General features: G+C 51.7%; 2 protein-coding genes across 2 annotated transcripts in view; one reads left to right on the forward strand and one right to left on the reverse strand.

Moving 5' to 3' along the window:
- ASTN2 (astrotactin 2) overlaps positions 1 to 22,804 on the reverse strand; it is a 438,091-nt gene that overhangs the window by 113,251 nt on the left and 302,036 nt on the right. The gene's annotated exons all lie outside the window — the stretch shown is intronic.
- Positions 10,183 to 13,905, forward strand: TRIM32 (tripartite motif containing 32). The gene is given in 3 exon segments (XM_068155637.1): positions 10,183 to 10,215; positions 10,217 to 10,254; positions 11,070 to 13,905. Coding segments are annotated over 3 exon segments (2,076 nt in total). The 3' UTR covers positions 13,075 to 13,905.

Genomic DNA, 22,804 nt, shown 5'->3' on the forward strand with positions numbered 1-22,804 from the left:
TTTTGGTTGACAAATTATCCAAGGAACTGAGACAGGCTCAAAGGAGGCTGCAAAGAGCCTGCACTGTGGGATGAAGCCCCTGGCAGAGGGGGTAAGTGGGTGCCGGAACAAACTCACTGCACAGGGACTAGATGAAGATGTTACAAAACCAAACTGTCAGCACTCTGCTTTCAGGAAATATTCAGGCCTTTGAAACCCATTGTGAAACTTCCTGGTGGTCCTAACCACAAGGCAATAAACCCACAGAGCCAAACATTGTTGTGCCTTGATACAAACACTGGCTGTGGACAAGGGAAGTATCACACCTGGTGATGCCCTGAGCAAAGGAGACAGGATTCCCATCCTTGTCCTGTACTCTTATCATAGTATCATAGAATCAGTCAGGGTTGGAAGGGACCACAAGGATCATCTAGTTCCAACCCCCCTGCCATGGGCAGTACTCTTCTAGTTAAACTCTTTATCTACAGACACTGCTCATGGCTTGGTCCAAGAAGGAAGGCTCAACTTTCATAACCTGGTGGTAGACCTAACAGAAGTAAAGCCTTTCTCCATCCTGTGCCCCAGTGAGGTTTGCAGCACCATGAGCTGGATGGCTGGTGCCTCCAGGACAAACTTCACAGAATCACAGAGGAAGGGACCCCAAGGATCATCTGGTCCAACTTTTCTAGGTGATAGTGTAGCTGAAATGAGCTGGCCCAGCACCCTGCCAAGCTGAGTTTTAAAACTGTCCAATGTAGGGGAATCCACTGCCTCCCTTGGGAGATGATTTCAATGTCCAACTGTTCCTCATGGTGAAAAATTTTCTTCTGGAGTCTTCCAGAAGAACTTCCCGGTCCCGAGAAGGGAGCTGTGGAGGAACAAGGATTATCTCAATGCCCTTGGCTTGCAGTGACATGCAGCTGATCTGGCAAGGCACTAGTCAATTAGAAATACAAGTAAACACAGTATTCACTCATGACTCCCGACGCCCTCCAGGCTCGGACAGCCCTTCCCTGCTGTCTAGCTGTCAGGAAACACTTCTGTGTGCAGGATCAAAGCTGTCGTGGGAAGAGCAAGCAAATTCCAGCCAAGACATCTTTCAGTGGAATAAAAGGGGGGGACGGGGACCATTGCTCAGATTAATTAAAACAAGGCTGGGAGGAGATATCTCAACATCTAGGGAGACACCGCTGTGCACAGACACGGAAAATGAGAGTTGGAGCTGGTTCTTGGAGAGATTGTTTTCTAGAAGAGCAGCTCCAGGCAACTTCAAGCCCTGTAAGGAAAAGCCATGAAACCATGATGAACTGGGTGTCTCAGAAAGAGGGAAGCTACAAAGTGATACCATGAGGCTCTCCTCACTGCTGAATAAGAGTAACACTTAAAAACATTGCTCCTAAATCACATGCAGAAGAGAAAGGAGATGACAATGACCCTTCTGGGCTGCGAACCCTCTTCACCAGAGCTGAAGCAGTGATTTCAGAAATCCTCCTAGGGAAGGAAGTTTTGGAGCCTTGCATTAAGGGAGAACATGAAGAGAGGTGAAGAGAGAGTGGATTCAGCTATCTTGTGATTTTGCAACAGCACACCATGCCTTCCTTTCTCAGCTATTGGTTTTCTAGCCACGAATTACAGGCCACTAGCATCAGGTGTCTGGATGTGTCCTTAACTCAGGCTATGGCTTAGCCTAAGCTTAGCTAAGGCTGGTCTGGAGATCTGGCACACAACTTCAAGCCTTTCTAAAAGGCTTACTGAAAACCATTGTGCAAATTGCACCTAGAGATTTCCACCAACGCCTGGAAGAAGACCTGGAGACAGCCCAGGTTGGGTGGGTAGCATGGTAGAGCTGCTAGACCACTTCTCTAAGTGAGGGTTCCTCCTTTCTCCTGAAGGAAATCCAGATAGAATCACAGAACCACCTGGCTAGAAAAGTTCAGCCATGACCTAACATCCTCCTGTACAGAACTGTTAGATCACATCTCTAACAAATGATGGAGCAAAGTCCTTCCAGGAGTAGCAGACATCAAAGGGAGCTGCACAGGACAAAGCACAGAGGTCTGCAAACAAAGTAGGGTAGGAGACTGTGGGTAGCACATCTCCACTTCCACAGAAGCCATGAAGATTGGTGACTCATGGTAGCCTTGTCAGCAGAGCAGGCTTCATAGGTAAGGTGGAAAAAGCTGTTTGCATTTAATCTTCTTCAGAAGAGTTGAAGCTCCAGTTGCCCTGGGGAAAGGATTGTTTTGCAGACTGGCTTCCTGGGGAGGTTAAGGGGTTACTGCAGCTGAGCTCACTGGGTCAGCGTGCTGGCAAGAGATCCATGACATCTCCTTGTGCCAAAAAGGTTCTGGGTACAACTCCAAAGTGGGAAAATAAAATAGGACATGGCTCAGCAGAGGGAGACAAGCCTCACTGCCAAATTACCAGCTCTCATCCAGATGAGCACTTGGAAGTCATCAGCACTGGATAGCAATTTCTGGTAGCTTTTGTGGAATGAGGTTTGGGGGCTTAAGTACAGTCCTAACAAAATACTCATCCCATTTCTGCTATTAAAGCCTATCTGGGAGCGCCAGCTGCACACCTTGCTTGTAAGCCAGCTCCTCCAGAGCTGGGGAGAGGCAGTGAAGAGGAACTACAGCTCCTCATCTGCTTGTTTAAGGAGCAGAAAGCATCAGCTCCAGGTGTCTCATCCCTGGAAAGCTGGTGATTTCCTTGACAGAGAACGTGCTTCCCCATCTTCCCACCCACAACAAGCCACTACTCACTACATCTCACAGAGGAATTAATCAGATCTGAGAGGTATTTTCCCCTCAAACATATTCTTTTGTTCCTGGACCTGCCTTTGCAACTGTAGCCCAGGAAGAAGGCATCGGGCTCCCACTGTCTCACTCTCTCCTACCTCTGAGATGAGTTTTTGTTATCTGCATAGGAGGATTAGGGGCCAGCCCACTCTCCCCATGGAAAACCTGAGAGTGAACTGAAGAAACCTCCCAAGTTCCTGGAAGCTCAGTCTGGCTTTTACTACCAGGTCAGTGTACAGTGTTTGTCAGTGCTGAGCCCCAGCTGACTGGCTGCTTCTAGAAGGAAAACAGGAGCAGCTCAACCCTGTTCCTGAGAAGTCAAAGGACTTGGAGAGAATCGAAACCAGCTCCTGCAACATATCACTGCAATGCCACCTCCAGCTGCCTGTGAAGCCAACAGAAATGCTCCTGTTGTCCTCACTGCGGGCTGGGTCCAGTCCAGAGTATGTAAACCCAGCTTTAGCATTCACCTCCACATTGCACAAGCCCCTTGCAGAATGGGACAACCTCACAGGGCACCCAGGTTGCTCTGGCAAAGCCTCTGCTTCACTCCAAGGGTACTTCAAAGATCCTGTTCTGGCAGGAGGCTGAGGTTTGGCTGCTGGGGCTGCTGCAGCAGCAGCAGCAGCGAGGACAGAAGGATTCCTTATCAGCCCCGACATCTGCACATGCTTCCCCTGCCGCTGCTGGCAACTCATTGGGGTCCGGGCAACATCTGTTTGGAAGCAGAGCGCCGCGGATGTGGTTAGACGCATCAGGGCAACTTGGGAGAGTTATTAGTTTGTTTGTTTGCTTGAAATATGAATTTAAACCCAAACCAACAACACAACAAGATGAATAAAACAACAGCCCTCCACCAAGCACAAAGCCTTGCGTAAGAAGGGGAGGAGGAGCAGCGCAGTGTGCAGAGGTAGCGCTCGCCTCGTGGGGTGCCTGGCTCCAGCTCCCAGCTCCACCAGGATTTAATAACTCCACAGCATGAGGGGACTGCTGGCACGGCTTGCAGAGGTCCCTGCTCAGGATGCATCAGTTGCAGATGTGGGGAGGCGCTTCCAGCGTTATCAGCAGCACCTCCTAGTGCTCGGACAAGAGGGAAGCTTGGTAACATCCTTAACAGTAATGAAAGCATCATACCTAATTCTTTTGTATTGGAGTTTTGACTTGGGAGCTCACAGGAGATGAGGGGTTTGTGAGTGGTCCAGAATTTTATACAGCATCTCTTCCAAGAGATCCCAACTCATTCCAAAGCTGGGAATCACTCCACTTGCCACAAGAATGTAACAACATCAGGGGTAGGATGTGGTAGCTCTTCAACAGCAGAAATGCTTGGAACGAGGAGAGAAGGCGGCTCTCCTGCTGAAGCTATAGAGGGAATGTCAGGAACAGACCCAGGTCAGGAGCAGACCCAGGCAGGGATTCTTCCAGGCTCAGCAGGTTAACTCCACCAACACCAACCAGCTGCTCATTGGGGCCTAATTTAGGACCAGGGTTTTGCATTTGATGCAGGGAAGAGGCAACTCTGGTCCACCTCCCCTTTACATCATCCTCTAGATGAACAGACCTAATGCCACCATGGGCAAGACAGAGGGGATTTACAGCCAATACTCCTATTCTGGCACAGGCTGCCCCTTTATTACCTGGTGGAATAATACCCTATTTGTTGGTAAATCCACTGAAAGGGAGTCAGAAAGAAAATCAATAGCTGTGTTTGCCTGAGAATTTCTCTTGCAGTAAGATATTGTCAGTGTGGTAACCAGCAGGTCTGTGAAGAGCCTGGACAGATTTAATGCTGCCCACTGTTAGTGATGGGCAAACACTGCTTGGGGCTGTGAGGAAAATGTGAGTGCAATGGCCAGAGGAGCCAGCAGAGCTCCTCTGTCACATGCAGCCCTGTGTGCAGTAAGTGCAGTGCCAGGCCCTGATACTGCCCAGGAAATACAATACCAGCAGCAGCTCTGGCTGGCTGGGCCAAACCACCAAGAATCCAGCAAAGTTGATGTCCCTGGGGCTCCTATGTGGGCAAGGATAGGGAAGGGCTCACCCAGGAACTGCCACCTGCCTTTTGGGGAACACAGCTACCCCCTGGCATGGGTAAAGATACAAATTCTTAGGAGGAAAAGCTGGGGGAACTGGGGTTGTTTGGCCTGAAGAAAAGAAGGCTGGGGCTGCTCCCTGAAAGGAGGCTGGGGTGAGGTGGGGATAGGTCTCTTCTCCCTAGTATCAAGTGATAGAATGAGAAGAAATGGCCTCAGGCTATCCCAGGGGAGGTTTAAGTTGGACCTGAGAAACAAAATCTACCCCAAGAGGGTTGTCAAGCCCTGGCACAGGCAGCCCAGGGCAGTGGTGGAGTCCCCATCCCTGGAGGGGTTTCAAAGCCCTGTAGGTGTGGTACTGGGAGTCATGGTTCGGTGGTGCCCTGGCAGTGCTGGGTTACTGGCTGGACTCGATGATCTCAAAGGTCTCTCCCAGCCTCTGGGAGAGGGCTCTGTGCAGCCTGTCAGGGAGGTATGAAGGGTATGAGAGCAGACCCCCAGAAGGCTGCAAGCTGGGGCGTGCAAGCTCGCAAGCGCACACCCGTGGGACACCTCCGTCGAGCCCCTGAGCAGCTGGTGGGACACCGTGGGGCCCTGTCACGGGTGGCTGCGGGGCAGTTGTGGGCAGTGCGGTCCGTGAGGACCTGCTGCCCTCTCGTGGCACCGCGGAAGGATGGCTCTCGGACTTGAGATCCCAACACTGCTCACTCTTGCGGTCACCCCTCAGCCCTCCACTGGCGCCTCAACCTCCGGGGAGCCTCACGCGTCAGAGAGACGAATCCGGCAGCCCAAATGTGCAACACCCTTGAGTGCCAGCACCTGGTGATTTCCTGAATGCAATGCTTTGTGACCCCTTTTCTCCCCCCAGTGCTTGCCTCCCTTTCTCCAAGTCCCCATGGCACCACAGGGATACCTTTATGACCCCCTCAAATCGCTGCTGCCGCCCCCCCCCCGGGGGTGCTGTGCAGGGCTTCACGTGGGCAGCTGGCTCCCTCCCTGCTCCAAAGAATTTGCACGCTCACTGCCCATGGGATGGTGGAGATGTACCCAGCCCTGCTGGCTAGCTGGCTACCAGGGGTCAGGAGCACTGGTGTCCCAGGCTGAACAGTCTCCCTGATCTTCCCTGGTATGGCACAGGGTCCCCATACTGACATGCTGGGTAACATCGTTGACTCATTGTTATCACCTCCAACCAAACCCAGAGAGTCCTTTGTTTTCTCCCCAGGATGCACTGAAAGTTTATTTCCTTATTCCTACCATTATTCTGTTCACTTTCAGGTGTGGGTGCCCACACAAAATCTGCCAGACCACCCTGCTTCAGTGCTGATGTCCACCCTTTATTCACTGGGGGTGGGGAGCATTTCCATGGTGATGCCAGGAAGCAGGAAGGAACCCAGCACCCCCTCCCCAGGTATATCAGTACCCCCAGAGAATTGGGGGATGCTCTGCCGGGGTGTTCTGCTCAGAGCCTGAAGCACAGCATGAAACAGGAGACTGTAAACCTCACTCATTTTATTTTGCAGCCCTAGCCAGGGTGGCATCTGCTGCTCATGTCGCTGATCTCTGCTGCTCCAGATCACTGCTCAGACGGAGGTTCTCTCCAACTGAACTATTCTATTCTAAACAGAAGCACACAGAAAACACCAAACCCTGAAGGTGGCAAGAATTACTGCATTATGCTAGTGCTTTCTTCAGTGCTGGCTGGCAGCTGCTGGAGTGGGTGAGCAAACAGAGCTGGAAATGTGCTGCAGCTTTTGCTGCAAGGTCTGGGTAGAGCCCCGCAGCTGCTGGCACAGCGCTGGCTGTGCTCCTCTCCTGCCTGGGCACACAGGCAGAGAGGACATACACGGGGTTAAGGGAAATGGCTAAACCCAGGGCTTGCCTCCTCCTCTGGCAGAGAACTCTGAGCTTCTGGACCTGGATATCAGCCCTCGAGCAGGGCTGGCTGTGGGATACTGCTTGGATGCCACCGGGACCAGCAGTGCTTCCAGGAGCACCGGAGCCATGGCACTGCTGGTGTGTGAAGGACACAGCCCGGAGCTGGGCTTCTCCCTGCTCCCACAAACAAAGTCCAAGCCTCAGCATTTCCTGATCTGCTGTGCAGCCCTATGTCACAGTAAAACCTGTCTCAGACATCATTAAAGCAGTGAAAGCTGAGCTGGAACAGGACCCATGTTACTGATGACCCTTGCACCACCACCACCTCAAGAAACATGAAGGCAGAACAGAACCAAGGTCCCGTGGCTAGCTCCCGCCTCCAGCTACTGCTGCCAGCCTGCAGGCAGCATGAGAGCCCTTCTGACAGGCAGTGAGGTCAGAAATGAAGGCTGAAGGGATGAGGAGGAGGAGGAGGGGGAGGAGTGAAGAGACAGAAGGGAAATGACTGATTCTGTGATTAATGACTCCAGTCATTAGCTCTGTGCGGGTGTAATGAAGATGCCATCCTCTGCTACCTCCCAGGCGTGAGCAGATGAGTCAAATGACCGGACAATGCAGCCTCTCCTCTGATGGAGGGCAAACCCCATAACCACTCCATTTTCCATTAACAGATGATTCCTGATTACGCCTTGGTACCTACACCGGTCGGTGTCACCAGTGCCAGGATCGGGGCGACTGCGGGGAAGGAATTGATAGGCGCGGGATGTGCCCCGAGCGAGCCCTCGCCTAAGCAGCTGCAGCTGGCTATCCATTCACTGCCGGCACTGGTGCGCAGCACCCAATCAACTGATTGCATTTGCTATTCTCTACCTAAAAATAGTACTTTTTGCTCTGGGAGTCCACGGGCTGCTCCAACTCGCTGATGAAACGGACTCGGAAAGCTAAATTTTCCATAGGTGGGGCAAACCCCGACGCTCAGGATGCCAGCCGAGGGCAGGGCGAGGAGGAGGGAAGGGGCTGCCCCGGCAGCAGTCCGGCTGTGTGGGGAAGGGCACGGAGCCACCCGCGTGTGACAGAACTGCACGCAGGGAAACAAAAGCCATAAAGAAAACATCTCTGGTGACCTTACCCCCTGCCCCCCATCACTTTTAACTTCCCCTGACAGAAACAGTCGCATCACGAGCGCCGAGGATGGAGCCGGAGCCTGGCCGACCTGGGCGCTCCCTGCGCGGGCACCTGCCTTCTCCATCCCCCCTGCAGCGGCGGGCCCAGGACTAAGCTGCGGGCTCACTGCCTTTCGCCACCGGGTGGAAAGGAGCCCTCACCCGCCACAGCCTCTCCTGCTTTCTGCTCCCGACGGACCGCTGAGGAGCTCACTCCCCCACTGTCAGCCCTGCCCTCCCCTCACGACACTCCATTTCCCGGCAGGCTCCGCGGCGCGGCGCACACACGTCACGGCGGCGCGGCGGCGCAGGGCATGCTGGGCAGCGGCGCGCGGCCCGGGAGCGGCAGGGCAGGTAGGGCGCATCCCGGGCCCCGCCGCCGCGGCGCCCCCTGGCGGCGGGGCGGCGGCGGGCGGGAACCCCTTCAAACACATGCCGAGCTGCGGGCACGGGGTGGCCTCGGCGGGGCGGGGAGGGAGCGACCGGGTCGGGCCGGGCAGGGGTCGGGGAGGGGAGGGTAGGGCAGGGCAGCCCCGCCTGGGTCCCTCCTCGGCACGATGCGCGGTCTGCCCCACCGGGCACCCTCAGGCCGCGGCGGGCCCAGGCCCAGGCACAGGCACCTGCTTGGCCGCGGCGTGGGGATAGCGAGGGTCGGGGTGGGGGTGTGGGTAAGAGAAGGCTCGTTCTGCGATGCAAACGGGAGTTTGGACGGAACTGAGCGTCCTGCGGGTCTGTGCTCCCTCCCGAGAGCCCCTTTGTGCTGCCGGCCCGGGGCCGCTTCACGTGGAGCTGCCTCAGCGCAGGCGAGAGGCTGCAGGCGTCAGCTCCGAGCAGCCCCTCGCCGAGCCTGGGCACTGCCCTGCTGGCTTTGTAGCTTCACCGAAAGATTGCCCTGACCACTGCAGGATGAAGTCACAACACAGAGGGCTCAGGTTCAGCCTGGCGTTTTAACCTGTGCAGCTCACAGGCTCAGAGTTGCAGCTGGAACTGGTTGTCTCAGCACACAGCCTGACTGAGAGCAGCAGAGCAAGGGAAGAAACTGCAGCAGGAGCGTGGGTTTTGCCTCATGTAATGGAACCAAACTCTGCTAGTTCACTGAGTTTTATAGCTCAGCCCTCACCTGAGGCATTCTGAGCAGCCTGCCCTGCGTCAGAGGAGCTGCCCGGGGGAGGGACTGGTACTCAAGGACAACTGGCTGTTAAGGAAACTTACAGGAAGGCACGTCTGAGCCTGAGAGGAAGATAGCAGTGTGGCAGTGAAAACAATGCCACGTTGCCAAGGCACGTTCTGATAAAAGGGAGTCTCTCATGAAAAGAATGTTGTGCAAATCGTCCTCCTAAAGCCTGAACCCAGCTGAAAACCAAACAAAGCCTCCTCTGCCCTCCTTCCTTAGCGGAAAGACTTGTTTTAAAGGTGGTGTTTTATGTAACTCTCTGGTGTATCTGGTGTCTGTGCTGCGCCCTCGCCCTCTCAGCAACTCTTTTTGACCTATTTCCGAGCAAAACACAAATAATGGATTTGGTCATTCTGTGTTTCACTTTAAAAAAATCGTTTTCAAATACAGAGGTTTATTTCATCCCTCAGAAGGTGGTTTCTGATCTATATGGCAGTGCCCAGACTTCTACCTCCCCAGCTGAGATACATGCTAAGAATAAAGGGAAGTTTATTTGGTGTCAGCAGCAGCAAGTGCCTGGAGTGCCCCTGCTCCCTGGGTGCCAGGGAGGTGATACTCATTCAGCATGACACTGTTGAGCCCAGGGTCATATAGCAGCTTGGTACTTGGTGGACATTCTGCTACACCACCAAACCCCTTCCTGAAATGTGGGTTGTAAAGGAGAGTGCACTGCAGCTGATAAATGAGAATGACTTCCCCCCCCCCCCCCCCCCGCCCCCTTCTCTCTATGAACATAAAAGAACTTTTCTTCATTGCAGTTGTCGTCTTCCACTTGAGCCAACGTTAAACTGAAACACAGTGAACCTCTCTGTCTGCAAAGCTCCTGAGGATGGAGCAGGCAGACCCAGCAGGGAAGCGCAAGTGCTGCAAGCATGCAGCCATTACTCAGAAAAAGCTGTCTGTTCACATCCCTCTGTGACCATCTCTTCATTTTAAAGACTAACTACTTCCTCCTCCTCCTCCTCTCCCCCTAGAAGAAATGTTTTCTTCCCCATTTCCTTTAACAGCTAAGCAATGCAATAGCAAAAGTATTGAAACCCAGTCTGCTGAATAATAACTTAATGATGTGAACCCTGTTCTGTTCCTTTTGAATGGATGGCTGCTTTAGCAAGAGAGCTGCTGGGATCTGCATCCCTGCTGTGAGGGATGTGAGGATGGAGAAACCTGGATTGAAGCTGAACAGCAACCCAGAGTGGTATAAAACTGAACCAGAATACAAGAATGAGGTCAACGTTGCAAGTCTGAAATAAGGAGAAATTATATGCGCTTAAGCTAAGTTCAAGACTTAATAGAGAACACTTGTAGTACACATTAATGAATGTTTGGAGTTGCCTGTTAACTCCTTCATTGCTAATAGCTGCTGGAGCACTGCTGTGCTTAATTTGCATGCTGGAGCGTAATGCAGCATGGCAGAGGATAACGAAATACCCTAGCCTGTGTGTTTGCAGTAGCTCCAGAACATTGGAAGCTGTTCGTTCCTTCTAGTTTCACGTTTCTGGCATATGTGTGAAACCTTGACAATTTATTTTGGTTATCTAGAAAGGCAGAGTAAAACAACCACATTTATTTTGTTGGTCTCTGATGTCACTTCTGAAGGCAGGTCTCCAGAGGTGATATATTAATGTCCTAAAGCGTTGCACCATCTGGTTCCTCTTTTGATGCGCAGCATTCTGAATGCTCAGTTTAATCTCCTTGGGTTTCAGTAAATTATGTAAACTTGGAGGCTTGGCAGCAGGAGATGGGCACCATGAGGAGATGATTCAGTCATCAATATCTATTGGACTTCCTTATTGCTGCCATTACACTTCTTTCAGCTCTGCTTATACATTTTGCAAGTGAATAATTCATCGCACTAGGAGCTGCAAGTTAGATTTGGATTTTGCCTACTATGACTAATCCATCCTTTCCAAACCTGGGGAAAAGCTAACTGGGCTGCTTTCTTCTCTTTGCAGGGCTAGGTGATAAATCAGAAATAAATTGCATGTATGTGTAACTGCTGGTGATGACATAAATCACATTTCCTTTTCCTCTTTCTGGACAGAATCGGAGCACCTCGGAATAGATGTGAGCGCAAGACTCTGCCACAGCTGCCCTGGAAAGCCATGGCCACCGCCCCGCACCTCAACTCGGATGCGCTCCGAGAAGTCCTGGAGTGCCCCATTTGCATGGAGTCCTTCACTGAGGAGCACCTGAGGCCCAAGCTCTTGCATTGTGGGCACACCATCTGCAGGCAGTGCTTGGAGAAACTCCTGGCAAACAGCATCAATGGGATACGGTGCCCCTTTTGCAGCAAAATCACACGGATCACAAACTTAGCTCAGCTGACTGACAATCTTACTGTGCTGAAGATCATAGACACCGCTGGACTGGGGGAAGTGGTGGGTCTTCTCATGTGCAAGGTCTGTGGGAGAAGGTTGCCAAGACACTTTTGCAAGAGCTGTAGCTTGGTTTTATGTGAGCCCTGCAAGGAGACATCACACGTGCCCCAAGGGCATAGAGTCATTGCTATCAAAGAGGCTGCCGAAGAGCGTAGGAGAGAATTTGGGACACGGCTTGCCAGACTTCGGGAGCTCATGGGTGATCTGCAGAAAAGAAAAGCATCTCTGGAGGGTGTTTCAAGGGACCTGCAATCCAGATACAAAGCAGTTCTGCAAGATTACAGCAAAGAGGAGCGCAAGATCCAGGAAGAACTGGCCAGGTCACGCAAGTTCTTCACCACCTCTTTGTCTGAGGTGGAGAAGACAAATAATCAGGTAATGGAGGAGCAAGCTTATCTGCTGAACTTAGCAGAGGTGCGGATAATGTCTCGCTGTGACTATTTCCTTGCCAAGATAAAGCAGGGGGATATCGCCCTCTTGGAGGAGGCTGCAGATGAGGAAGAACCAGAACTGACAAACAGTCTCCCAAGGGAGCTGACTCTTCAAGAGGTTGAACTCCTTAAGGTGAGCCACGTGGGGCCGCTGCAGATTGGACAGGTGGTGAAGAAGCCCCGGACTGTTAACATGGAGGAGTCACTCATAGAAACTGCAGCATCCTCATCGGCGGCGTTTCGGGAACCTGACATGGTGCAGGAAGAGGCCAGCTGCACGCCGAATTCCTCACCAGCCAAGCCGAGGATGCCTGAAGCAGCCACCAGCATCCAGCAGTGTCACTTCATCAAGAAGATGGGCTCCAAGGGCAGCCTGCCAGGGATGTTTAACCTCCCCGTCAGCCTCCACGTCACCATGCAAGGCGAAGTGCTTGTGGCAGACCGAGGCAACTTCCGAATCCAGGTTTTCACTCGCAAGGGCTTTCTGAAGGAGATCCGCCGGAGCCCCAGCGGAATCGACAGCTTCGTGCTGAGCTTCCTTGGAGCGGACCTGCCCAATCTGACTCCGCTTTCTGTCACCATGAACTGCCACGGCCTGATAGGTGTGACCGATAGCTACGACAACTCTGTCAAGGTCTACACCATGGACGGTCACTGCGTTGCCTGTCACCGCAGCCAGCTAAGCAAGCCCTGGGGCATTGCCGCGCTGCCTTCTGGCCAGTTCGTGGTGACCGACGTGGAAGGAGGGAAGCTCTGGTGTTTCACGGTGGATCGTGGAGTGGGAGTGGTGAAGTACAGCTGCTTGTGCAGCGCGGTGCGCCCCAAGTTTGTCACCTGTGATGCTGAGGGCACCATCTACTTCACTCAAGGGCTGGGGCTGAACCTGGAGAACCGGCAGTACGAGCACCATCTGGAGGGAGGCTTTTCCATTGGCTCTGTGGGCCCTGATGGGCAGCTGGGACGCCAGATCAGCCACTTCTTCTCTGAGAATGAGGATTTCAGGTGCATCGCTGGGATGTGTGTGGATGCCAGGGGAGACCTCATTGTGGCTGACAGCAGCCGTAGGGAAATCCTGCACTTCCCTAAGGGAGGTGGCTACAACGTCTTGATCCGGGAGGGACTCACCTGTCCCGTTGGTATCGCCATTACCCCCAAAGGGCAGCTGCTGGTGCTGGACTGTTGGGATCATTGCATTAAGATCTACAGTTACCATCTGAGAAGATACTCCACCCCTTAAAGACCTGTCTTTAGGTGAAAACCCTTTTGGCAGTGGAGATTCTTCCAGCCTCATCTCAGTCTGATGGGAGCCATTGTCAAGGGTTCCGGGTGATTGTGCCATAACCAAAGGGGGTTTAGCATAGAGGCTGTTGCGGTTTGTGTTTAGAAACACTATAGCTTATGTGGTGGTGGTCTGCTTTTTCTTCCTCTTTTTCATATAAATCCATACAATGCAGCATGAGGGAAAGGACCCATCCCTCTGGAGTATTGATTCCTTGCTAAATGACTGGTTACTCCATCAACCTCAACTTCTCTTGCCACATCTCCTACACTGCCAGCTTCAACCATTGCATCATTTTTTGTGCCATAAACACTGAGCGACTCCTCTAAATCACCTTCCCTTGGAGGACCAGAGAGGCAGTCCTCTTCTTGCCGTGGTACTCACAAGGAACTGGGTAGCAGTTGTCTGGGCAGCTACCAGAGTATGCAATTCCTGATTGCAGTGCTGCCTACAACGCAATAGTCCTCTGAAACCACGTGGAGATGAAGCTTTACTTTCAGACTGAGGTGGGAGGGTTTGCTCTCTCTCTGTTTTCCTGGTAATCAGGAGATTGTCCCTGTCGTGCCATTTTGTCTGTTGGATGTGAAGTGAGTGCTGTGCAATCATGGGAGAGCAAGCTGAGCCAGGAAACTGCCCTCTGATGGCAACAGGGCTTTTATTACTACTGAGGGTTCTGCTAGGTAGAAATGGGGTAGAGAGGGAGGGGGCTGGAGAAAAAAAATATAGTGAGGGGAAATCTACAGTTGATGTTTACTGGTTGTTTTGTTATTAAATATCCTGGAAACTGTCTTTGATGTATTCTGGAAACTGTCTTTGGAAGGTGTGTGTGGTATCTAAAGGTTCATGGGGAGGGAGGGAAAGGGTCAAGGGAGTAAAACTGGGAGATTGTAGTCAGTGAGATGAAGTGCAACATACCCTATGTTCACCTGCACTTTACTATCCTGCATTCCAGACCATTGCCTTCAGCAATGGGTTTCCACTCATCTGCACTTCTTATGTGCAAGCCACTCACTGCAGAGATGGGGAGGGAGGGGCTGTTTCACTTTTTATCTTTGTCATACTCAGAAGCACGAGACTGTCTCGGTGCATTTCCTCTTTTTCTTCCTCTTCTTTTTTCCCCTTGCACAGCAAAACACTACATGCCTCAGATTATTTTTTTCATGGCACCAGCAGGCACCAGAGTTGATGTTCCTCACGGCTTTGGGCCAAATGAAGCACAAAACTGCAGTTGTGTGAACCAAGGCCCCCACAGTCCTTCTCTCCTGGCTGATGTGTACCTCAGTGTGGTGCTGCTGGCCCAGAGTAGCTTATTGAAGGAGAGATGCGTTTAAATAGGGCACAGTGGTAGCATGTTAATCTGCCACAGATAATAGTTACACTGCAGTGCATTTATTTGTTGCCATCAACAATGTGGTTGCAAATTTGTGGGCACACCAGACAATATAAAAGCTGATTTTACAGTGGCTGCCATGCCACAGCAAATTGTTTTTTGCTACTTGTGCTACATGCATGCAACAGGTGCTTGGGTTGTTTTTTCTTTTTAAGCTCCCATATTCTTTCCCTTAGTGAAAGAGCAAAATAAAACAGGCTTCAGAGCCTCTGCTGTTCCAGACAGTTGCCAGGGCTTGCATAAAAAGTGCTGGGGGCAGATTTTGGTGCAGTTTTGTTGTTTGTGGGGGTTTGGGTTTTGTTTGTTCTGTGGGGTTTTTGTTTGGGTTGTTTTTTCCTATCCTCATTCTGCTCAGCCAAAGTGCTGAAGAGAACCAGCACAACAAACACCCAGCTGTGTAGTGGAGGTGCCCCTCCCCAAGGACAGCTGCTTATTTTGCTAAAATTCACGGGGAAAAGCTTGTGGAGGAGGGAACAGGAGCTCAGATGCCAGCGTGGTGCTGAGGGAGCCCCAGGGAACTGACCCTCCCAGTCCCTCCTGAGCTGCTCTGTTTGCCAAGGCTGCCAACTTGCATGTAATTATTTACATTCCCTGCTCCTCTCTTTTGGGTGGGAGGGGGCAGGTGCCTAAGGTACCTAACAGCAATTCTGGGGAGCTGATCTCACCTTGCATGCATGTTTTGGGGAGCTGAGGACTGTTACTGTGCCCTTCTGCAGTTGAAATTCAAGATGTTTTTTGCCAGTGCTCTGGTAATGGCAGTTCCTCTCCTACTGATCTCTTTCACACATTTCTCCTCTTTCTAAGAACTGCTGCAAGCAGGAAGCTACTGTGGACCTGAATAATTGAAGCAATATTATCTACCATAATATGTACCTCTGTCATTTGCTGTTCCAATGGATTATTTTTCTTTGCAATAAACATCACACTACTAGCAATAACATTTCCTGGAGTGCTTGAAGGGACATAAAAACTGGTCCAGTAAATTGAGCAGTTGGGTAGCCCAGCCTGTTCCTGGTTACACAGTTCAAACAAAGCATCTGTCAGCTCTTTCTCACTCGGAGAGTCAAGAAAAAATAACAGTACCCTGCAATGCACTGCTGGTCAGGACACTGCAATCGCTGCCTGGGGGGGTATGTGTCGCCTGCAGCTCTTCCAGTCCTGAGTTTCAGGCAGCAAAGGGAAGAAGAAAACCTGCTGTCCCTCACCCAGGGACAGACGTCCCCCTGACAGAGCTCAGCAGTGACTGGGAGGTGGTTCTGCAGAGCTGTTATTTCCTGCCGTGGTGCACTACCCCCCTCCCAGTGCTGTGATCAATCTGCCAAACGAGATGAAACGGAGTCATTAAGGGCTTGTGCTGGAACAGTTTGGCTTCTGCTCTCTCAACCTGGAGAAAGAGCTGGTCTGGCTGTATGTGTGTGCTTGGTTTGTAAAGATTTGTGTAATAAAGGAAAAATTGATCCAATTAAAAGCACATTGCAAGCGGCTCATTTTCTTATTAAAAACACTTCATCTCCTCCCTTTGGTGGCAGCTTGGGTTTTATGGCCAGCAGGGATTAGACTTGGGAACACAATGGCTCCAAAGACCCCTTTTATGCTGTCAGGTTGCAGAGGATAAATCTGATCTCCTGGCAGGCCTCATGTAACTCTATCTGACAGCTCCCTCTCCACCTCATAAACAAATGCTAGAGTTTCGTGCCTTAATTCAGGCTGATACTCCCAGCAGGGCTGTATCTTACTTTGCACTGGAGCTGATACCTGATGTTGTAAAGGTCTGCTCCACATTCACTGGCACTGAGCACTCAGTAACGGGACATGGAAGCCTGGCTGGAGGCTTCAGCACCCATGTCTCTGGCTCAGCTCTGCCCCACTGCTGAGGTGATGTATTTGCTGGAGGTGGTGTGAGGGCTGCTGGGGCTTCACCTGGTTTCCTGGATAATTTTGATAAATGCTGCAAAAGGTCATACTAGAAAGAGTGGATTCAAGTGGGGCCAAAAATGAGCTAAGCAATTTGCCCCTCAGCATTCAAAGGCATTGGGACATCAGCAGCATGTGCAGGGGCCCCCCTGCTGCTGTCCAGCTGGGTTGCAAATCTGGGTGAAGATTTTTATGACTTTGGCTCATCTCAGATGATACAGAATTACAGAATCAGAACTGTTTTGGCTGGAAAGGACTTTTAAGATCATGGAGTCCAACCAATATATCTAGTCTGTTGCTAAACTGTGTCCCTCAGCACCATTTCTGTGTCTTAAACACCTCCAGGGGTGAGGGTACAACCACCTCCCTGAAGAGCCTGTTCCAGTGTTTGAGAACCCCTTCAGAGAATATATTTCTTCTAAGGTCCAAACTAAACCTCCCCTGGTGCAACCTGAGGCCATTTCCTCTTGTTCTATCACTTGATACTTGGGAGAAGAGGCCAACTCCCACCTCACTCCAACCTCATGGCAGGGAGTTGTAAAGAACCAGGAGGTCTCCCCTCAGCCTCCTTTCCTACAGACTAACCAACCCTAGTTCCCTCAGCCCCTCCCCACAAGCCCTGTTCTCCAGACCCTTTAGCAGCTTCATTACACTTCTCTGTGTACCTCAATGTCCTCCTTGGAGTGAGGGCCTCAAAATTGAAGACAGTACTTAAGCTGTTATCTCACCAGTGCCCGTAACAGGGGGACAATCGCTTCCCTGGTTCTGCTGGTCACACTGTGGAAGCAGTTCCTTATCAAGCAGCAGTTAAAACATACAGGAGCTTATCAAACATAAGATCCTTGCAGAACAACTACCCTGCCAGTGCTGATAGCCTCACCCTGCTGTTGTGAGACGTTGCAATGTCCTAGGGCAGCAGCAGCAGCCCATTTTGTTTTGGGCAGCAGCTGACAGCCTGGGTTCCTAAAAGGATCACAGAATCACAGAATCACCAAGGTTGGAAGAGACCTCAAAGATCATCAAGTCCAACCTGTCACCACAGACCCCATGACTAAACCATGGCAACAAGTGCCACGTCCAATCCCCTCTTGAACACCTCCAGGGATGGTGACTCCACCACCTCCCTGGGCAGCACATTCCAATGGCCAATTACTCTTTCTGTGAAGAACTTTCTCCTCACCTCCAGCCTAAGCTTCCCCTGGCGCAGCTTGAGACTGTGTCCTCATGTTCTGGTGCTGGTTGCTTGAGAGAAGAGACCAACCCCCACCTGGCTACAACCTCCCTTCAGGTAGTTGTAGACAGCAATAAGGTCTCTCCTGAGCTTCCTCTTCTCCAGGCTGAACAACCCCAGCTCCCTCAGCCTCTCCTCACAGGGCTGTGCTGGAGGCCTCTCCCCAGCCTCGTTGCCCTTCTCTGGAGGAGGGGGAGAGGCTGTTCCTCAACCAAAGGGGAGCAGAGCTACAAAAGTAAAAATCAAGCCAGATGCTTCGGCTCTTTCCTATTGTATAGCTTAAGTGATTTTTTCTGGGTCATTACCCCATGTGAGGATTTAAAGTTATTTCATTTTACACAACTAATTACTCCACTTGCCTGGCAATTCTGGCTTCCAATGAGCAGTGCAGGAGGTCAGTTAGCAAACTGAGTCACAGCACCGATTTCAGTCGAAACAAAATTCCACAGCAACCAGCAAGATTATTGTTGTTGTTGTTGTTGTTGTTGTTGTTGTTGTTTTTCCCTCCTCTGAACAAAGTACCAAAATCTAAGCTTTTGAAAGAAATATAATGACATAAACCACCAGCAAGCAGGAGTGTTATAGAGGTAATAGAGTGGCTGTTTATAGGAACAGATCTCAAGGACAAGGAAAATCTATACACTTTACTTCTGACCAAGCAGGTATAAGGGAAACCATTATCTCCTTTAATAGATGCAAAGCTTGCCTTACAGCTTTCTTAATGCACCTGATTGTGCCTGGGAAATGAAAATTCAAGGTTCCTGTGGACTAGTTCAATCTTAATTCTGTTAGGGCACTATCAGACCTGAAGGGAGATGAATGAGACCTTGAGAGGACAGAAGGGCTCCACTGACCCTACTCAGAAGAATATGGACTGCTGTTTCAGCAGAGCTTGAGGCTGTAGCCTTAATATGGCTTGTATTTTATGAACATTTTGTGTCTAAACTGCTGAGCACACAAGACAGCACGAAAACTGTGACCTCTTAAAGGTAAATGCAATCAACAATGTATGGTCCAAGGGAAGAGAAGCAACTATTGGAGATGCTGGTGGGCAGAAAGCCTTAGGGAGTGTGATGTGATCTAGAATTATAGTGATAGAACTGCCAGAGCACAGCCCCTCTGTGGACTATTTTAGTAAACAGTGATTGAGAGAGAACATCTTTCACATCTGGAGCAGCCACTTTCAAAGCTCAGCTTGCTCTCTGCCCAATGCAGCCAGGTAAGCTCAGCCAAGGAAAACTCCATCTAGAGATCATAGGTACTGCAACAAAACCAAACATTTTGCTCACTTAGGTCTGTAGTGTAGTCAGCAACATAAGGGTTGGGTAATGACAGCCTCTGAATCTCCTCCACCCATGCACAACACACCTTGAACCCACCAGCATCCTGCCCTGCTCCCCAGCTGGGCTTCTCCCGGGTCTTTTGTGGCGTGGGAGGGGAGCCCCCACAAGCCTGCGTGCTGCTCGGTGCCAGCACACCACTGACACACTGCTTCTTTTCCAACTTTTCCTAGCTGGAGAACAGAATTCTCCCACGCTGAAGCTCAGCTAGTCTGCACCATGGAAAAGAACTGTCACTCAAATCCTTGAGGAGAGAGCCCCTTCCTGTCACTTCTGAGAATGTCTCTGTTGGCTCTAAGCACCGGAGCGCTCACAGACTGCGTTGTGTGCGTCGTGCTGGGAACCAGCAAGTGAGAACAGCTCTTGGGGAAATCCCACCAGGGCTGTCAGAGTCTGCTGTCAGCAGCTCTTCCCTTCCTCTAATCAAACTCCCTACCTCCAGACTGAGGGGCCACAGGGCAACCAGCTCTCTGACACACCTTTACCAGGGACTGAAGTGGTCCCTCCTCTACACTACTGTGTCCAGCTCTGGAGCCCTCCATACAGGAATGACATGGAGCTGCTGGAGTGGGTCCAGAGGAGGTCATGAAGGTTGGAGTGCCTCTCCTACAAAGACAGGCTGAGAGAGTTGGAGTTGTTCAGTCTGGAGAAGAGAAGGCTCCAGGAAGACCTTCTTGTGGCATTTCACTATCTGAAGGGGCCTACAAGAAAGTTGGAGAGGGGCTGTTTAGAAGGCCTTGTAGCAGTAGGATGAGGGAAAATCGTTTGAAACTAGGGAAGGGTAGATTTAGATTAGACATTAGGAAGAAGTTCTTTCCTATGAGGGTGGTGAAGCACTGGAACAGGTTTCCCAGAGAGGTGGTAGATGCCCCATCACTAGAGACATTTAAGGTCAAACTTGATGGGGCCCTGAGCAACCTGATCTAGTTAAAGATGCCCTTGCTTACTGCAGAGAGGTTGGACAAGATGACCTGCAAGGGTCCCTTCCAGCCCTTCTGTGATTCTATCCTACAGTTTTCTGATCACTGTCTTTCCTCCTGTGCATTTTGAGTCTCTTTGTGGTGGGTTGATCCCTAGCCTCTCCCTGACAGTTTTATCATTGAGCCTGGCATTATGCTGCATGGAATACCCCAGTTTGGGTCAGCAGTCCTGGCTGTGTCCCCTTCCAGCCTCTTGCTCACCCAGCCTACTCACTGTGGGGGCAGAGTGGGAAGGAGAGGAAGCCTGGATGCTGTGCAAGCTCTGCTCAGCAGCAGCCAACACACTGGGGTGTTATCAGCACAGATTTAGGCACAGATCCAAAGTGCAGCCCCAGGGGGGCTGTGACAAAGTCAGTTCACTCCATCCTGGCCAAACCTAGCACATTCTTACACACAACAGGAGGTGGCCAGAGTGCTTGCCCCAGCTGCCAAATGGAGATGCTTGCACAGTTGGTATGAACTTAATGAGGTGCTGTCAGTGTTAAATGCTGGCTTCAACATGGGAGAAAACCAATGTGGGCAGATCAATGACTGGGCTGATCTCAAGGTACCTGCTTGGAGGCCATTCTGATGAGACAGAGCATTGCTTGGCTGTGCAGAGCCAGAGCAAGCAGACCAAAAAATGGGCTTTTAGTCACTCTGAATGGGATTTGGTTTGGTTCGCTCATGGACTAACACACTTCCTAGCTGGGGAGCCTGGGGGAGGTTTCCACTCTGCCCTGGAAGGAGTGCAGTGCTCGGTGAGCTGCAGCCATGTGGGCAAGCAGCCATGCCTCTGGGCCTCTCTGCTGCTCTCTTTTACAGGATTTACTCCTGCAAATCTCAGGAGAGGCACCTTCACCTCCCCAGCACACATCTTACCTGCTTACCCTGCTCAGAGCCCTGTCCAACCTGACCTGGAACGGTTCAAAGGATTGGGCATCTACTACCTCTCTCAACCTGAGCCAGTGTATCACCACCCTCAGTGTTAAAAATCTTCCTTCACCCTTTGTCCTGTCACAACCATCCCTGTTAAAAAGTCTGACCCATCGTGCTTGTAGGCTTCCTTTAAGCTCTGAAAGGCCACCAGGTTTTCCTGGAGCCTTCTCTTCTCCAGGCTGAACTACAACTCTCTTAGGCTGGCCTCACAGCAGAGGGCTTCCAGACCTCCCATCATGTGGCCTCCTCTGGCCCTGCTCCAACGGGTCCCTGTCTGTGCTGAGGACTCCAGAGCTGGCCCCAGCACTGCAGGGGCGTCTCAGCAGAGTGGAGCAGAGGGGCAGAATCCCCTCCCTCCACCTGCTGCCCACACTGCTGGGGATCAGCCCAGGTTATGGTTGATTCTGGGCTGTGAGCACATGGGGCTGGTGCCCCCCAGGTTCTTTCCCACAGGGCTGCTCTCCAGCTTTTCATCCCCCAGCCTGGATTAATACTTAGGATTGCCCTGACCCATGCAGCTGGTCTTGTGGTACCCCGTGATGTTCACACCTTCTCAAGCTTGTGCAGGTCATAGTTTTCAGAAGAGGAAGGACAAAGCTTTGCATTTTTAGAGGCAGAACAGCCTGCAAATGCCAGTGGTGCTGCCCACCCAGCCTGGCAGGGTGGTGGGTCTAGACATCAAGAAGGCACTGTCTGCTGTCCCTGGTGAGAGCTGGATCACTTTCTCCTCCATTTGGCTGAAGGAGACACACTGCAGACACTGCCCCACGTCACAGGCTCCCGTGCCGGCTGCGAGCGCGGCACTCGGGCCGCTCCAGCCTCGGCAGCGAGCCAGCGCCTGGCCCAGAGCTCCCCAAGGAGCCTGGCTGCCAGCAGGGTGGGCTGCTCTTGGAGCCTGTGTTTTCAATTAGGGCTCGAGGCTCAGCTCGTGGCTGCACTGGCAGAGGCCTCCTCCTGAGGCCCCGCGATTGATTTACGGAGTTGATTAAAATATGACAATAATTTTGCGCGAGGCTGCAAACACGCTGCAGTGTGCATTTTTATCATCTTTGGGGCCGTGCCAATTAGCTCCAGACTCCCCTCTCCCCCTCCTCTTTCTGACCTGCCTTGCTCACTAACAAATTCCAGCTCTCCTGGCCTCACTTTTGTGTTAGAGATACTGATGCCTCTGTGTGTGCTCGGAGCCGTTCGGACACAGGCTGGCTAGCGGCGGGGAGCCCGGCAGGCCAGAGCTGCTTCCCAGTGGGCAAAACATCCAGAACAGTCTAGATGGAGTTATTTCTGCTGATCCCACTGGCAAAATGAGGGTAAATCATTTGGAGATGCTGGGAATAAAACCCATCTACCATAAGGAGCTTTCTCTTAGCTAACTGGGGTTTCTCCAGGTGAGAGCCCTGGGCTTCCTGTGACACCTTCTCTGGCCATGAAGCCATTCTCCCCTGGTATCAGCAAGGGCTCTGACATCCTCAGTGTCCTTCCAAAAGCATTTTCTGGCCATCACAGAGCTAAGTACAAAATGGTCCCCTCTGCAGTACCAATAACCCCAAAATTCAACCTCCCCAAAACCACCAACTGCTAAAGCAGAGCCACAGACAAAGACCAAGTTTGCAGCCAGCACCTGGTGTCCAAATGCCACATGGTCAGAAGCTAAATACTACAGCTTATACATGCCAAACCCTGGGTGTGCCTTGAGTGCTCTGGTGCTTTGCAGGCAGAGAAGAAGGATGCTTCAGGTGCTCCCAGCATGCCAGGGCAGCCCTGCAAGTGGCACAGGGTGGGCACAGCTCCAGGGGTACATGTGGGAGCTGGGTGGGGAGTGAGGGATCCTGCCTCAGCCAGCTGCATTCCATGGACTAAAAAGGACACGATTTTGTCAGCAAGGCACTGCCTGCCTTCAGGCCCTGTGCCACTGGGG

The sequence above is a fragment of the Melanerpes formicivorus genome, unplaced genomic scaffold (genome assembly GCF_026170545.1).
Source record: "Melanerpes formicivorus ecotype bairdi unplaced genomic scaffold, bMelFor1.0.p_v2 SCAF_33, whole genome shotgun sequence".
NCBI classification, from domain to species: Eukaryota; Metazoa; Chordata; class Aves; order Piciformes; family Picidae; genus Melanerpes; species Melanerpes formicivorus.